Raw genomic sequence first — 18751 nt, 5'->3', positions numbered from 1 at the left:
GTGAGTCCGCATGTTAAATGAAAGCAGGTGGCCAGTACATCATGAATCTATTCTTGGCCTGTTCATTTGCGGGTCCGATGTGGCACCACGTAGCCTGTACGTCACTATAATATATCAACCAAAACAAAAAAATTATGATGACATCATTTATTGTTTTCAGATCGTGTCATGTGTACAAATAACAAAATATTGTACTGTATAGTGTATTTATTGTCTCATATCAGGGTCTATATACAAATTGAAAACATAGTACATAAAAATTACACGAACTTTCTGGAAAAATAATATTTGTAACTTTGTCTCATTCGCAATCACACCACAAATTGGTACACTTTTTGCATATGAATTTAGAGTATAACAAATGTGACTTTCTGAAGAAATATAGTTCAAACTGTGTTTCACAATCACACTACAAATCTGTGCACTTTGAAGAAACAGTCCAAACAGAAGAATTTTTCACAGGCTGGGCATATGAACTTAGACTGTGGAGTTTTCCTCATGGCATATTGCCTTCCTGATTCCCGATGGATCTCTTCATAACACTTACTGCATCTCCGTCTTCCCTGCCGGCCTACATCCTCCAGTCGGTGGGGTAATACCTGTTCTTCTGGTACTTGTGGGGGAATGTGAAAATTTTTGATAGCGGTACCTGTTAACTGTTCAACAATGTCCTCTTTGAACTGGGTAACAGATATACTCTCATTCCCAAGTTGATTGTAAATATAGATGGCATTTACTATACTTGTGCTGATCAATATCTCTATAGCTAGTTTTCTGTACCATTTTACTCCGTCTCAGGGAAGTACTATAACTCTTTTTCTGATCTGATAAATCAATGTATGGTTTGGATTTGTTATACTCTATAACACTCCGTGGTTTTTGCACTTCACCATCCCTCCTCTGAATAGTGACCATCTCATCAGTGTGTTTAGTTGTCAAAATTAACACGTCCTTTTTATCATGCCATTTCTGAACAACCACACCGCTGTTACTTTCACGGGCTATTGTCTCTCCTCTTGCTAACTTCCTTTTAGTAACATCGGTTGGATTAAACTTCCGATTAGATTTCAACGTTCCAAAGATATGAGTTTTATTCTTTATTAGTTCATGAGCTAATGAGACAGATGTATTGGTGCACAATGAATGGCCTTTACCTAATAAACCATCCATAAGAGCCATGACCACTTTTGTTGGGACTGAAGTGCTATCATTTTTCTCTCGCCCACAGTACACTCTAAAATCGTAAGTGTACCCTCCCTTTAGACATACTTTAAAAATTTTAATACCAAACTTGTGCCGTTTGTTTGGAATGTATTGTTTGAATTTCAAACGGCCCCGAAATGGCACAAGCGACTCATCAATGCAAACAGTCTCTCCCGGTATAACAGCATTTTTGTCGATTTCCCTCATTATATCAATTAAAGGAGTTACCTTATAAAGTCTATCGTCATTATTTGCATTTTCATTGTCATTGAAATGCAAGTGCTTCAGGAGTATCTGAAATCGGTTCCTTGACATCACCCTTTTCATTTCATTACTGTACACTTTCTTGGTTGACCAATATGATTGTAAGGATGGAAATAGGCACAACCCCATCCAAATCAAAATACCCAGAAATCTTTCCATTTCTTCAACATCAGTTTCCTTCCATCGAGTTAGGCAGGATTTAGGAGAAATGCCCTTTTGAATAGTTTGCTCAGCATACCTGTTAGTTTCGTGTACAAGTAGTTGCAGCACCTCGTTACTCACAAAATATCTATAGACTTCGTAAGGATTTTTTCCTGTCAAATTGTTGATTACATTTTGACTCAAGCCAGGATTGGGTTCTGTAAAATCAAAATGTTGCAAATAGCGACCTGTCACTGTGTTCCATGTAATATTACTGCAGGTTGGGAAACTGTCATCATTGTCACTGTCACATAAGCTATGCACACATTCTCTTACAACAGATTCTATGGCTTCACTTATTGTATCAACTCTCTGATTTGGAGCTGTAGTATGTGTAGGAGGTACAGGAATGCTGGAATGTGTTGATAATGGTAGCAGGAATAACGTCATTGTTCAGGAGTGGCGAGTTAGTTGCATCTGATGAACTTGGAAGACATATAGGATTCTTGTTATGACATGAAGTTGTCCCTGAAATAGTAGGAATCGGTTGATTTACACTAGTGAACGCACTAGAAACTGTGCAGCCTACAATAGTCACGTTTACAGTAGATTTCGTATAATTCTGACTTACTTTACTCTTCTTTCTTCTTGGTTGTTTGTCCTCCTCATCAGTAGAGTCTCCGTTTGAAGAAGGCTGGTACCCATCAGATAGGTAAGTATTGCCAAGTACAAGGTCTGCAATGTCTTCTTCTTCCGACATAAGTTCTTGCCACAGTTTATTTATATGCTCTTGTTCCTCTTCGTAGTTTCTTGCCATGATGAAATATCGAACAAATCACTGCACAACTACTTACACATTACTTTCAACAACAAGACGCAGTCTACTCTACACAGTGGAACACACAAAAGTAAGCAGAAATGCTTGAGTCAGAGCTGGACAGATGTCGGAAGGAGGGAGGGGAAGGGAGGGCAGGCAGCAACAGGAAGCGTGGAAATTCCCGTGCAGAGTTGGGTAAAGACAAGTGGATCAGGAAGGTGAGAACTGTGCTAGGATACATGGTGACACATTGGTCTCATGCGGCCTATACAGCTGGAAGGTAGAGTCAGTGGCCGCATGAGACCAATGTGTCACCACAATTTCAACACTATGTTATGACTACAATTTTAACCCAAGATGACTAAAAGGAACATTTCTGTAATAAGTTGCACTATTTTATACTCTACAGTAAAAAAAAAAAAGAATGGCCTGGATGGAAATATTTTTTACTGCATATGTGGCACTTAAGGTGTTAAACATCACAAACTGAGTGACAAAGACACTAAATCAAGTGGTGAATGTATCAGTTGTGCAACGTATGGCCAACAAAATGAGAGGATTATGTTGACACCTGACTAAATGAGCTGTTGGAACAAGAGGAATACAGGACTCATGTCGTCATGGTTGCTTTCATGAAGTGGGCAGAGAGAACAAAGGGGAAATGTTTACTGAATTCTGGGACACTGGGGATTATGAACAACGAAACAGTTTCGACCAGTGTAGATGTGATCGCAGACTGCTTCAGTTGAGCACAGACTAATGCATAGCAAGTTTCTTATAAAGTTTGTGCTGTAGTTTTCCAAAATTTTCAGTTTGCGTGAAAGAAGTTTTCTCCAGTTTGTCATAAGGTGAATAGCAGTGGCAGAATGGATGAAGACATGCGAGGCCATCAAGAGAAAAACAGAAAAATACCTGACTCATGATTGAGCATATTACTGTAATAGTCTTCCTGTACCACGCAGTCACGATAGTAGAGTTAATACGCCACACAGAAAACACTTGACATTTTTTAAACATTCCAAGAATGAGTGAATTATACAGTGACTGGCTTATTGAAAATTATGGTGAGGAACGTCCTGTCACAGAATCCTTCTACAGATACATCTTCAACAAGAAGATTCACACCATCCAAGTCCGATATTACATGACAATATGGTTCTGACCTGGCTAACATGTATTTATGCAGACCAGTTTCCTGCTAGGATTGAACGCACTTTCATGGTACTGGGTCATTCTTACCTGCAATGTGACCGCGACTTTGGAAATAAAGTGACTACTGGAATGTACTATTCACAACAAATTTGAATTAGCAGAACCAAGAATCCTTTTGCTCCTTCTGTGTCTAAGCTGAGAGGACTTCAAAAAGCAAGTTCAGGGTGTCAAGTTTTCAGAGGCCAACCATTTCAAGATGAGATTTAATACTGAAGAACACTATTTTAGAATCAGCATGGGAAAAAATTACGATCACAATCATTTCAATCTCTCAGTCATCAATTTACCAGTGAAATACACAGAAAAGCTAGCTGATGTTCGGGCTCTTCCGACCTACACTCCCCAAACTCACCATGCACAATTCAAGTAAATATTCTGTGATAAGGAAAATGTGCCATATTAAATTAACCTCCATCAACATCAGCTCTTCTGCTGGTATGTAAACACCCCGTGGTGTAGGGGGCAACACGTCTGCCTGTCACCCGGCGGCCCCGGGTTAGGGTTTTCTAATTGTAATGATTAATATCCCTGGCCTGCGAACTGGGTCTGGGTGTTTGTGACGTCCTTAATCTTCCTTTCCTCACACACAACATTCCACACTATCGCCATTCCAATTACACGCAGGTTCATACAATATGGTGCCAGTAGGGCCAAAAGATCCACATGGGTCGACGCCCCAAACAAATAGCATTAATAAACATACAAAACTTGTACAAATTTAAAGTTAATTTTAATATTAATACTATTACTATGTATTTTTCCATATTTCTAATATGGCAAGTTACATACTGACAACTATATTGGACCTATGGACAGGATTTTAACTTTACTTCAGAAGAACGTGTGTACCCTATCTAACAAATAAACCCAGCAACAAGTTACACTGTTAAGGCCACTGTTCTCGAAAACAGGATTTTTTCTTCCGTAGTAATAAAATGGTACGAGTATTATTCTTACCATTATGAACACTAGTTTATATTTACCACTTCTTACAGAACGCATTCGTCGTCTTCTTCTTTTACGACCACAAAGGATCACTTTAGTCAGTCCATTATTCAGGTCTCTTTGAAGGGATTATAATACATATTATAATACAAAAATCAAATTTTATCCACCTTAAAACATTACAAGGCACACGTACAAAAGCCTCACTTGGTGCATACAGCTTTACACGTGATAAGCAAACTGACTTTTGGCAAATACTATTCTAGAGGCCTCACATTATTTCACAAAGAGTGTTTCAGATCTCAGTTTCATGATGATGATGATGATGATTGTTTAAAGGGGCCTAACATGTAGGTCATTGGCCCCTAATGGTACAAAATGTAATGACAATTTGAAAGTTCAAAATCACCCACTGACCAGAATAAAATATGTGATGAAGAATGAATGGATGGATATGAATTTGAAACAATCAGTGGATCCGACCCAGAAACTATCAAAAACAATAGTATTACTGACCGCTTCTAAAGCACAATCCTGAATCGAAGATGCTCGTTGTCTAAAGGGGTCCAAAATCCAGGTCAACGGTCCCTCATAATGGTACTTATCGCTAGTAAAGTAGAACCATGGTATTTGTCATGTTGGGGTACTAATCAAAAGTAACGTAGACTCACGGTGTTCCACACATGATGTTACTACTCACAAGTATTGTACGTCGTACAGACCTATGGTGTTTCTCACATAATAGCGCCACTCAGAGGCAACGCAAACCCATGGTGCTCCTCGTATAGTGGCTACTAATCACGGGCAATGCCTAGACCCGTTGTGTTTCTCAAAATGATACTAATCACGGGTACTGGAAACCCCCAGTGAATGACACTCTGCTGCTACTAATCACAAACATAGTACCTAACATAGTGGTACTACTCGCAAGTAAAGGCGACCCATGGTGTTCCCTGCGTGACGATACTAATCAAAAGTAGTTTCATGGTTCTAATAAAATCATGCCTTGGTTGCCCCTTTTAGTCACCTCTTTCGACAGGCAGGGGATACCATGGGTGTATTCTTCGTCTGTGTCCCCCACCCATAGGGGTAAGACAGAGAGAAAAAAAGAAGAAAAATAAGAGATCTGCCACTTTGAAAAATGAAGTAACGGACAAAGAAAGGAAAGGGCCACGAAGGGCATGATAATGAAAGACTCCCTCGGCCTGGAATGCTCTAATACTGTCGGGGTCGAAAAAGAACAAAAGTTGACCAAGGGAGGTCGGACAGGATAGATGATAGTGAGGAGCCTGGCACAAATAAGTGGAAGCAGTGCCAGGACTCAGCTAAGGGTTCCGTGGTGGCCAACCCATGCTCCCAAGTTGAGAGCCCCTGGGGCCCCTTTTAGTCACCTCTTACGACAGGCAGGGGATACCATGGCTGTATTCTTCATCTGCGTCCCCCATCCACAGGGGGTGATCTCAGTTTGGATCAAGATGTTGGATTACAGTGAAATATGTCCTTATGGACAGATTTTTAAGTGCCAGCTGTTGACTAAGTACCGTACAGAGATGTACTGTTTCGTACCTGCTAATGTTCTTAAGGCTTGACAATCCATGAAGAGTGTGCAGTATTTGTGAGCTTGCAGGAAAGAGTGTAGGAACTGAGGAAATTAGTGATGCTGCAGCTCTTCAGATGCAGGCTACTACAAATGGTGCAAACGAGCCTGATCAATGTTATCCTGAGTAACTGCATGATAATTTCCTTCCTTTTGACCCTTTCTAAATCAAAGTTTAGAATGAAAGTAAAAGAGTGAAGGTGTACATAAACACAATACAGGACACCTTGACCGTCAATGAGAGGTTCCACTAATGCTTGAGGGTTGGTGCACTGTTCAACAGAATTTCTCCGTAGAGTAATAATATCCTGAAAACAACTCTATTTCTAAGTCATTTTAAGAGGTTGCTGACAAAATAAATGTCAAATCTCCAACCAACCTGGCTTATGCTTCAAATCTTGGAACCTTATGATCTGTGAGAGCTGCATGCTGATAGGCAAGTAGAATGAAACTCTTGTAAATACGAGTTCAGATCAATAATAATAATAATAATAATAATAATAATAATAATAATAATAATAATAATAATAATAATAATAATAATAATAATGAATTTTTGGGATCTGTGTCTCAGGGAAGAAAGTACAATTGCTGAAAGACCAATTAAAGAAACACAGAAAGTAGATTAAATAATTATTTATCACAAGGATTTAAAGATGTTTGTCATTAGGGACAAAGAGAGTTATTTATTTCTTTGACCAATCTATACATGTTTCAGAAAAAAAAGGTTAATTTTAAATATTAAGCCAGTTCAATAGAAAATGTTCCATCGTTGCGTGTGTCATTCAGAGGTGTTAGCCAGTCCTTTGCTACGTTTGAATGTTTCTTCACGATAAGAGTCTCCTTTATAATTTTTGTGAAAGAAGGAACAATAAACCAATTCAAGGCGTAATTACTATTAGAATTACTGAAGTACAAAAAGTATTTGTTGCAGTGGTGTTGCCACAGTTTAACCAACATTAGGAAAGCTGTCATGCAAAAAGTTATAGTGGCCTGGTTATTTAAATTTGAAGTCGCACATTGCTGTTCTGAGCAAGGTTGGTTGTTGACTAACTGGCCAAATCTATTTGATTTATATCCCAATTCATAAAACTCACAGTTTAAATTCTCCATATCATTTCCTCCCGTTTCATTCCTGGAGTGAGCTGGCAGTGAGTCAATCAGTTAAAATAGAGTGTGCCAGCAAATTGCCTTGAAAGTCCTAAACTCTTCTAAAAAAAGAAAAAAATTCCAACAGTCCATTAATACAAATGTCATAGAACCTTGCCAATTGTAGGGAAACTTTTCATTACAAAACACATTTTATCTCAACATTGTACATACATTAAGGCAAGTGTAAACTTTTTAACAATACAGAACTGTATTAATGAAGATGCACGATCACATAGGATGGAATTAAATCATACTGGAAGACAAAAAAGGATGGCTACTTGTTCCCAGTGTTCTACGATGCTTAAATAAAAATCTGTGATGCACAGTTTCAACTGTTTATTGAGGTACACCACACGACACATCATCGATTGCCTCGCAGCTTGGGCCTGGCCGAGAACGAGTTGGTGACGGAGCGCTGACGGTTCGGCAGCGGCTGGCAGTTGTGTAATTCCTTCCACTCCTGCTCCATGCGAACATAGGTGCCCCCTGCACGTTACAAAAAGAATGGAGGACGTTTCATTTCATACAACACATTATAAAAAAAGAAAGAAGCACTCAAATGATTTCTCCATTGAACATCACGCAAAATGCTTACAGAGGCTTGTAACTTTGCATTTTCAACTGGGAGGGATTTACACAAGAGTTGGAAGAGGATATGTATAACTAAATGAACTTGGAAGTAGGAAGGAAGGAAAGGATAACGAGAAGATGGAAGGATTACTTTGATGAACTCCTAAATGCGAGAAGGGTTGAAGGTGAGAAGAGGTGGAACCTGCTGTCAAGGTAATGAAAATGGAAAAAGCAGCAGGATTGGATGAATTATGCAGAAATGATAAAAAATCAGAAGGACCTGGTGGTCTATGATGGCTTTATGGGCTGTTTAGATGTATCTGAAAACAAAATAATGTCATTGTTTTTACGTCTCACTAACTACTTTTTATGGTTTTCGGAGACGCCGAGATGCCAGAATTAAGTCCTGCAGAAGTTCTTTTACGTGCAATAAATCTACCGACACGAGGCTGACATTTTGAGCACCTTCAAATACCACCGGACTGAACCAGGATCGAACCTGCCAAGCTGGGGCCAGAAGGCCAGCGCCTCAACAATCTGAGCCACTCAGCCCAGACATTTCGAAAGAAGGAAATTACTAGGATAAAGGAGTAATAATACCTATACCTCACAAGGACAAGAAGATACGTGATAATTATTGAAGAATCACACTCATATCTTGGGTAGCAAAAATATTTGAAAGGGGACTAGAAAAGAAAATGAGAAGAAAGGTGGAAGCATAATTAAAAGAAGAGCAATATGGCTTTCAAAATAAAAGATAAATACTAGACCCCATCTTCAGGATGAGGCAGTTGATGGAAAAATATTGGGAATACAGAAAAGATATGGTGATGATATTCCTTGATTTAGAAAAGGCTTACCAAGAGCAATAGTATGAAAGTAATGCAACAAAAAGGGTCTAGAAAACAAGCAACGTAGAGCAGTCTCCAGACACATGAGGAGAGGACAGAATGGTTTTGGGTTGAAACCAGACTACGACAAGTATTATTCATAATGGTTATGGACAAAATTGTGACCAAGACAATGGGGACAGGGAGTTGTAGGGAGCACAGAGAGGAAGTACAAGGGCAATTCGACACGTTACGGAGTAAAAATCAGCATGGAAAAGAATAAGACAATGGTGTTGACTAGAGGAGAAAGGAATTAGGGTAGAAGTCCGTTATAACGAGAATTCATAACTGCGAAAAATTTACTTGCTTGCTCATTTGTTAGTTTTCGAAATCCGATACTATGTGAAAGTGTATGTTTAATTTCATTCTGCAAGAGCTATAGTATCACTCCAAAGGCCTCTGTGACAAACGGTTCAGTCTTCTTCTTCAAACAGCGTCATCTAACCTAACCGTATATGTATCATGAAAACGTATTTCAAGAGCACATTGAGAAATGATAACCTCCTCCCTACAAATTTACATGGGAACAGGCTTTCCAAAATTTAACTACACGCGAGAAAATATAAACTATCCTCTGAATCAGTGACGTTCTCTGCCATATCTTGAGGTGTATCACATTCTTACTTAATTTCAGTATATAACATTTAGTGATCGTTTACTTCAGCCTTTATTTCTGATGAGTAGAGCCCGGATTTCCATGCACTATCAAATCTCACAATATGCATGCATTCATGCCCTATCACATGGCAAGATATGCACAATAAAATGGATAATATGCACTATCAAAATTCAGTTCCTTTTGAAACATTGTACAAAATCTAATTTTTGCAAATTGTCTTCATTTAAGCTCATTCTTTTATCTGTCAGGACATTTTTAAGCACAGAAAATGACCTTTCTACATCACAAGAAGTGACAGGTGCATACTTACATGAAGACATTTGGGACAAAATGAGGTCAAATTGTACGTCTTTGCATTTTTAACCACAATACGTCTTTTATGAGCTTGACGAATTCAAAATCAGGATTTGAACGGATCAATGTCCAGCTTATCTCTAGCTGCTGCAGCTACTTCTCCATGTGATGATTGCATATGATGATGTCTTAAAAAACTGCTAAAGAGTGAAGCTGCGATAACAAAGACTTGTGACGAGTGAGAGTTCCGGGTAGGAAATTACAGGATAACAACGGAAGGTTCAGCGCAAAACCAAGGTTTGTTAGCTGCTATCTCAGTAATGCGGCCTCACAGACAGAAGTGTGGTACCACTACTGTACAAGTTTTGAACATAAAAAAATAAAAATAAAAAAGGGGCCATCATTTAGTAACGTTCAATTTATAGCAATTTATAACTGGGACACCTTATTCCTAAGTATTACAGAGATCGACGTGAGGCCTTCCGGCTTACATCAATGTTTACTCAAGTGTCAGATAAGAAAGTGCTTGGTTAATTAGTTTATGGGATCTCTACCGTATGTATGCTACTAACTTTGGTTGTAAGATAGGATGCCAGGAATACATTCTCTCCGTCTCTCAATAACAGACATACTGTAAAACATGGAAAAACTGTCCAAAATTCCGCAAACCATCATTCATAAAAGGCACTATCATGCAAGTTAATATTATATATGCGTCAAAGTCAGAAGAAAAGTCATATGATGCAATATATATATATATTTTTTGCTATCTGTTTTACATCGCACCGACATAGATACGTCTTATGGCGACGATGGGATAGGACTAGGAAGTGGAATGAAGTGGCCGTAGCCTTAATTAAGGTACAGCCCCGGCATTTGCCTGGTGTGAAAATGGGAAACCACGGAAAACCATCTTTAGTGCTGCCGACAGTGGGGCTCGAACCCACTATCTCCCGATTACTGGATACTGGCCGCACTTAAGCGACTGCAGCTATCGAGCTCGGTGATGATGATGCAATATAAACGTCCAAATATTCGCTATTACATCCAAAATCTTCAAAATATGCATTATTCATGAATTTTCTCCTAAAAAGGCCAAAACATGCAAACATGCAGGGAAAAAGAACTCTTATTTGAAATCATTTAAGTCATAAAACAAATATCTGCAAAGTTTGTGAAGTGTAACTAGCTTATCTAAAAACATGCATTTGCATGGAAATCCAGGGTCTACTGATGAATTAACAACTGCTATCGGCCACGTTGTTTATGCATTTATTATGAAAACATGCTATCCTCTTTCATTTTGAATTTTGTTTTAGAGAACAGCAGTCAACAGGCATTACTAATGGACTCCGACATCGCCTTCAAATGTTGAGGAGAGAGCTCGCAAGTGTACATAGCAAGAAAACGATACGGTACCGAAGATGATCAATCACATTTTGTGGCAAATGTTTCAGTTTTCTTATTCAAACAGCGTCACCTAACCTAACTTAACCATACTATATGTATCATGAAAACATATTTCAGGCACCAGTAGAGAAATAATAACCTTCTCGCTATATATTTACATGGGAATAGCCTCTCTGAAATTTAACCAGACACGAGGAAATATAAACTAAACCTCAGAAATCAGTGATGTGCTCTGCCATATCTTGAGGTGTATAGTCTTCTTACTTTATTGCAGTATTTAGCATTAAAATTAAGGGATCGGTTACTTCAGCTTATATTATTAAGACTTAACAACTGCTATTGGACATGTTATTTACGCATGTATTGCAAAAACACGTTCTTTCATTTCCATTTTTCTTCACGGAACAGCAGTCGACGGGTATTACTAATTGACGCCGACATCGCCTTAGAATGTCGATGAGAGAGCTCGTCAGTGGACATGGCGAGGAAATGATACCGATCGCATGGAATATAATCACTGGATGCATAAATGTCGGTAACTGAAACAAATCGTGTACACTTAATTGCTCGTAATAACGGGTGCGTCAGTGAAAGGGCTCTTGCTGTAACAGAAGGATAATACAGAGAATTTTGAAGCGGCAGACAAAAACTGTCATTATAATGGGGTTCTTTTTATATGCCGTACTTGTTATAGCGGACTTCTACAGTAGTTTAATTAACCTGGATTAGAACACAGTTAAGGTAGAACAATGGTGGTTGGATACAGGAAAAAGGAAAAGTGCCACAAACAGCCCAATTCAGTAGGAGCTGGATGAGGGAAATTTATAATAATGAATTTGTTCTTTCTTTTATGTTATGCTTTATACTTTAGCCTACAAATAAACACACAATTTTATTATACATATTGCATGTTTGTTTTACCATTCTATGCAAATGCAATTTTAATTTTACATTAAATACTACCAATGTATCAGGATTAACTGAAATTCTATGCTCTTCTTGAAAATGCTTTATGTACGAATCAAAATGCCTAGCTACATACATCTGTGGAACAAGCATAATAGGAGCATTTGATAAATATCATAAAAGTGAATACAATGCCTAAACTATTCAAGATACATCAACAATGTAAAATAAAAAAAGCCTGTGAGAGCATGTTTATCTTCAATAGACAACTTGCACTAAGCATGCTTTTAATGATTACTGTTTCAAACAGTGAAAGTAACCCCTAGTGGAGTGCTGACAGCATCAGGTTCCAGTTATTTGCAACATGATTACTGACTCTGTTGTAGACTGCACAGTTTATAAACTTTGTATTCTGATGCAGACTGTAAGAAAGTATGATTGTTCTGTGGAGACAATCGCCTCATGTTGATGAAGCTTGTGACAGTTACACTTTTACGGTACTAAATTGACAAGGTTAACATTCGTAAGCTTTGTTGTAATCGGTATCCCTGTTATCCCAAAACACTTCTGTGGTAAGGAAAGAAGTATTAAGGAACCTTCAGGAAACAGAACACAACTGGGAAGTTTGAATGTCTCAAAATATGTACAACTGTTTCTCACAAACTAATTCCAATGGAATTTTCAGTAATTAGGAAGGTTCCCTAAAACAAATTCCAATCTCCAAAAGAAAACTTAATTACCAGGATCTAAAGGTAAGTTAACTTAGTATTCTAAGAATTGGGAATTACTTGAAGTTTTGTCAGAAACTGCTAATCAATGTTCAGAATAGAAATACACACAATTATAGGTGAGAATTTACAAATATTTTAAACCTATGTCCCAAAGCATTCGTGAAATCAATTCTGGTTTGAAAATGGTCATTTCACAACCATCATGAAGATGTACTCATAAACTCAACCTCACCACTGCTACATATACACATTATCAACAAACTAATAAGTTCCATATGAAAGAGTGAAGAAAAATTGACTTCAACATCACCAAGTTTCTGTCCTAAAAGAAAAGAAGAGAGGTGCAGATTATGGCTGGCTGTTCCAGAACACTGTCTCCAACACTACCAAACTACACTACACCAGGCTATAATATGTGCATACAGAGGGGTTGTGTTAGTGATTCATTTGCCACAGGCATCGGTGATAAGATGGCGCTCAGGTGGCCTGTCTGTGCGCACTCTGTTTTGACTCTGAAGGCAGTAACTGTGCTGGGATAGAGGTGAACAGTATTCACAACTTTCATTCTAGGGTACAACCATGCCCCGCCTTTGAGTACTTGCTCCTGCTGGAAAACTGCAGCCATCTGAATGGGGTCGCACGATGGGTCTGCAGGAAACGGGATGGACGTATCAATGGATTGTTGCACTCGTTAGTCACAATGTATCGGTGGTGCGTCGCTGCTTTCAGCAGTGGTCTGCGGAATATTTCCACACCCGTAGACCAGCGTCCGGGCATTGTGCGAGCAGCGGTGGCTGACCGAACATCATACAGGAATGAAATCTGGTCATATGTTGCACCTGTTGTGTCACTAACAATCACTGGGAGCCTCTGGCCAGGCTACCACTGACACCAAGACACTGCCAAGCACTGGAGAGGGGAATGGTGCTCTGCTGTCTTCTGCCTGTATGCAAGTGTATGGTGGAGATCTGGTGAGCGGCCTGTTCCAGAGTGCATTTGCCCAGAAACCCAGGTCCCTACAACTTGCAGTCATAGTTGGTGTTTCTGCAGGGTAACGTAAACAGTGTGTCCCCACGCTACTGACATTTCTTCGATAGGAAGATGATGAGCTCTTTCAGCAGGACAATGCAATGTGCTCTACTGCCCTAGTCAGCAAGATCACTGGATCTCTTGCCAGTTGAACATGTATGGGACATCATGAAGTGGGAACTTACACGTTCTTGAGAGTCTGCAAGAACCATTGCCTAACTGCACCAAAAGACAATCTACTCCATTCGGCACCTTTATGATCGTTTGCATGTGCGCATACACACCTGCATTGCCGTCAGAGGGGGTGAACTAGGTATTGATGCGACTGTTTGAGAATCCTTTAGTGTGACGTGTGTTCCATTTGGTCTTAATTTATAATCATATACTCCTGCAATGATGGTACCTGGGCATTACAGCAATGTGCCAATATTAGGGGGAACATAGTTGCTTGAAATAGCCAACCTCCCAGGAGTTGACATCTTCTGTATCTGCTGCACCAGTGAAACAGGCTACTGTTGTGGTGAATACCAAATCCTGTACATGGAATGGAATGGCTTACGGCTTTTAGTGCCGGGATGTGTCCGAGGACTTTGGCTCGCCAGATGCAGGTCTTTTGATTTGACGCCCGCAAGCGACCCGCTCGTTGTGATGAGGATGAAATGATGAAGACGACACATACACCCAGTCCCCGTGCCTGGGGAATTAACCAATTATGGTTAAAATTCCTAACCCTGCTGGGAATTGAACCCGGACCCCTGTGACCAAAGGCCAGAACGCTGACCTTTTAGCCATGGAGCCAGACAAATCCTGTACAGAAACTGAATGGAATAACGCTATCTCACAACTGGAGAGGAAGGAGGAGACCAACCTGCAGCTCGGTAAGTAAGTATGTTCCATCTAGAATGATGGCTTAGGAGAGAATGCCAGAAGGAACGAATTGGGCCACCACAATATCCTCGTCACAGAAGAACTAAGTCCCGGCAGTGATCGACCGTACATGGTGTTGAGAACTTATAACCAACAAGCAGAGATGGGCCTCCTACCAGCTGATGTGGATGTTCATTGCAAGTGTGGTGCTGCCATCAGCTAGAACACCCTTCCACAGTTCATGTACCCATATCTGCTGCTAGGTCATCTTGACAGAAGTGCGATAACAGATATAACTTGAAAACAATATTCTCTTGACTGTGGGTAACTAATGCAGATATCGAGCTTGAATTATTATTATTATTATTTTATGATCGTGGTTATTATTATTGCTTGTATGTATAGCTATGAAGTGTACTACATCCATTTATTATTATTATTATTATTATTATTATTATTATTATTATTATTATTATTATTATTATTATTATTCACGTAGTCGAATGATTGTCTTGTGTGTGAGGTTATGTCATGTACATAGACAGTTATATCAGTTCTGTTAATTTAAATACCTGTAAATATTATAATTTATTCTTACCTGTATATAATAAGTAATCCATAATTGAGAAACACACTTTAACTTCCAGAATGGTAATAGGCACTAGAATTTTCATGAAGATATATTTTTTTTAAGGTAACTTTCTAGACGCCTGGCTAGGCACATATATAAGGAGGCGATCTTGATGGTGAAGAGTGAGTTAGTTGTTGTTTAGTAGAGCTATGGTGTAGCAAGTATATATTCCGGGCTGACATACAATATTTGCAGTCTCCATTCTGAAATGGAGTCATCTGTTTTCAGCTGTGTTTCAAAGTTGTAACCTCTATGTGCTGTGTTATTCAGTTGTTTTTAATAATGGCGGCTTTGTTGTTATTCTCAAAGTGAAGTGTTTTGATACTGTGATTAAGGTTATGTGTGTCTTAATTTGTGAATATATGTGAATAAAATTAATTGTACCAACTGACAGCATCTCGTGTGCATCTGTATGGATACGTTAGTCTGATCAGACATGTATAGTACTGTAACCGTTCATTACCACACCACAGGCATGTTATGAGGTCCAGCCAATACAATATGCCGTTTTCTGCGACATGCTGCGACAAACAGCGCCATAATAAGCATTTTTCGTCCAGCCCAGGATACGAATGGCGCCACACCAGCTCGGAGAGCGGGCCTTCAAAGAAGCGCTCTCACTTCGACAAGAGAGAAAGAAGAGACCATGCCACGTGCAAGAGGATATGTAGGTCAGAAGGCGGAGTTTATCCCAGTGTGTTAACATGAGAGCTAGAAAATCTCAGCTAATTCCTCGCAGATTTATTGACGCTAACACACAATCTTCACTTGTCAATAATAATAATAATAATAATAATAATAATAATAATAATAATAATTGATAACTGGGACCTACTAGATGAAAAATTAAACAAAATCCCCAAACACCATGTCAAGCTTTTTTTGGGTGACTTCGTACAAGAAAGTTATAGGAAATTACCCTGCTCACAAAAGAACCAATCCCAACAGCAAAAGACTGGTGTCCATTTGTGAAAATCACAACCTGCAGGTCATGTCGACCCACTTTCGCCATCTACCCAGAAAGCAAATGGCTTGACGTTCTCCCGTCCAAGCTCTCGGAGAGTTCCAAATTGATCATGTTGAATCTCCAGGAGAAACAGCCCTGAGATTATGAATGTCAAGGTAAAGAAAGCCATCAATGTGGCCTCAGATCATTATATGTCTCTTATCAAATTCAAACCAATTCCCGCAAACACAAAGAAGACAACCAAACAGATCACATGCTTCGACAATGATAAACTTCGGCAAATGGTCGAGGAGTTCCAGGAGAAGGCTAGACCAAATGACTGTGACTTTAACAACGCCAAAAGTCTCCTTGTTGAGGCCGCCAAAGACGTTGCAGAAATCAAGAGAAGCAAAAAACATGCCTGGTGGAATGGTACCTGCGAATCAGTCCTCCAAGAAAGACTCAATGCGTGGAAACAGTACTACTCTACGAAATCAGAAGATGATTGGGAAACGTACAAAACCCAACGTGCCCAAGCAGCTAGGGTGTTCAGAACTGAGAAACATAAATACGAAAAATCTCTCATTGAAAATATAGAACAAAACTTTAGGAAGAATGAAAGCAGAGACTACTACAGAGCCTTCAAACGCAAACTCACTGGCTATAAACCACCATCTCTATGCTTTGAGCGAAAGGACGGCACACTGGCAACGTCAAATGAAGAAAATTGCAGCATTCTGGCAGATTACTTCAAGAATTTACTTAATTGCTCTAAACCGCAAAGCGCCATTGTGACCAAGGAACCCTTACTCAGGTACCCAGATTCCAGACAACGCGACAGAGATGAAATCAAGCGCCACATTGCCCGTCTCAAAAATAACAAAGCGCCGGGGTAAGACTCAGTAGTAGCAGAAGTATGGAAATATGCCCCAGAGGAATCACTTGATATCTTGCAAAAGCAAACAGAAGAAATTTGGAACAAGGAGACCCTACCCGAAGATTGGAAAATAGCTTTGATCCATCCATTACACAAAAAAGGCAGCATGAAGAACATCAACAACTACAGAGGAATATCTTTGCTACCCGTGACTTACAAAATTCTATCACTTGCCATCCTGGAGCGTTTGGAAGCACAAGTCGAACATCAAATAGGTGAATACCAAGGAGGGTTCAGAAAAGGTCGCTCAACAGCTGAACAGATCCAAAATCTCAAAACGATCATCAGATATTGTACACTAAGGTCCAAGCAGTATGTGTCTGTCTTTGTGGACTTTAAGGAAGCGTACGAATCTATTGACCGGGAAGTCCTGCTAAACATCTTAAATGAATTTGGAGTTGATTTGAAACTGCTGGCATTAATTAGAGCCACCCTGACCGATACAAAATCCAAAGTGAAGTTCCACGGATGTCTCTCGCATTCCTTTGACATCAAAACAGGAGTCCGACAAGGTGACGGGCTATCCCCGATACTCTTCAACTGTGTTCTTGAAAAGATCATCAGAACCTGGCAGGTGAGATTACAGGAAACCAACTACAGTCCATTGAGAATTGGAACCAAATCCAAGGGGATCGCAACAGACTGCTTAGCATTTGCCGATGATATTGCTGTTCTCTCAAACGACATAGAAACCGCTAGAGCTCAAGTTGAAATTTTAAAGGAAATTGCCGAACAAACTGGTTTGCAGATATCGTTTGAGAAAACAGAAGTAATGACTACCATCAAAGAGGCTCCTCCAAAACTCCATACAAAATACGGGGACATCACCCGAGTAGACAAATTCAAATACCTGGGTGAGATCATCATGAAAAATGGACTGGACAACGAAGCACTTCAGGACCGAGTACGCAAACTGGAAATGGCCTACGAAACATCCCGCACGATCTACAACAAAAAATGCCTTTCCCAAAACACCAAGATACGTCACTATGAAACAGTTCTGAAGCCAGTGGTTCTATATGCAGCTGAAACCCCGTCTCTAAATGCCAACAAAGGACTCCTTGAAGAACTGGAGAAAAGAGAACGCAAAATTGTGAGAGGAATCTTGGGATCAAAGTACAGAAATGGAATCCATCAAAAGAGATCCAACAAGGAAGTCTACAGCAAAATAGAGAAAATTACAGACACAATCAGAAAAAGACGGGCACAATTTTATGGTCATCTGAAAAGAATGGATGGAAGAAAGTTAACTAAAGAAATCTTTCACTTTTTTGATTCAAACCCCAAAATCACAATACCCTCGTTTAGAAATACCAAAGAAGACCTGCAAATGCTACATATCTCAGCTGAAGATGCCCTTAACAGAGATCTCTTCCGCAAGAATATATTGACGAACGGGCTAAACCGAGACGAGCAACCGAAGAGAAGACACGGTGCCCCTTGGACAGAGGAGCGTAAGCAGGCCCACTCACAAAGAATGAGGGAAATTTGAGCTCTAAAGAAGGCCAAGTTCAGTGTCAAATGCAACAAGACTTAACGTGGTCCTTGATGGCCCCAGCAAATTATATAATAACAATAATAATAATAATA

General features: G+C 39.5%; 1 protein-coding gene across 1 annotated transcript in view; it reads right to left on the bottom strand.

The window, feature by feature from the left end:
• Positions 1–7461: 7461 nt before the first annotated feature.
• Positions 7462–18751, bottom strand: part of LOC136886492 (SANT and BTB domain regulator of class switch recombination) — a 299987-nt gene continuing 288697 nt past the window's right edge. The window contains exon 12 of the mRNA XM_067159307.2: positions 7462–7817. Coding sequence (XP_067015408.1) covers positions 7693–7817 — 125 coding nt within the window. The 3' untranslated portion in view covers positions 7462–7692. The remainder of the gene's footprint in view (positions 7818–18751) is intronic.

This window comes from Anabrus simplex, chromosome X (assembly GCF_040414725.1).
Source record: "Anabrus simplex isolate iqAnaSimp1 chromosome X, ASM4041472v1, whole genome shotgun sequence".
Taxonomy (NCBI): Eukaryota; Metazoa; Arthropoda; class Insecta; order Orthoptera; family Tettigoniidae; genus Anabrus; species Anabrus simplex.
The sequence above is the reverse complement of the archived record's forward strand: the minus strand, read 5'-3'. Positions and strand labels throughout refer to the sequence as shown.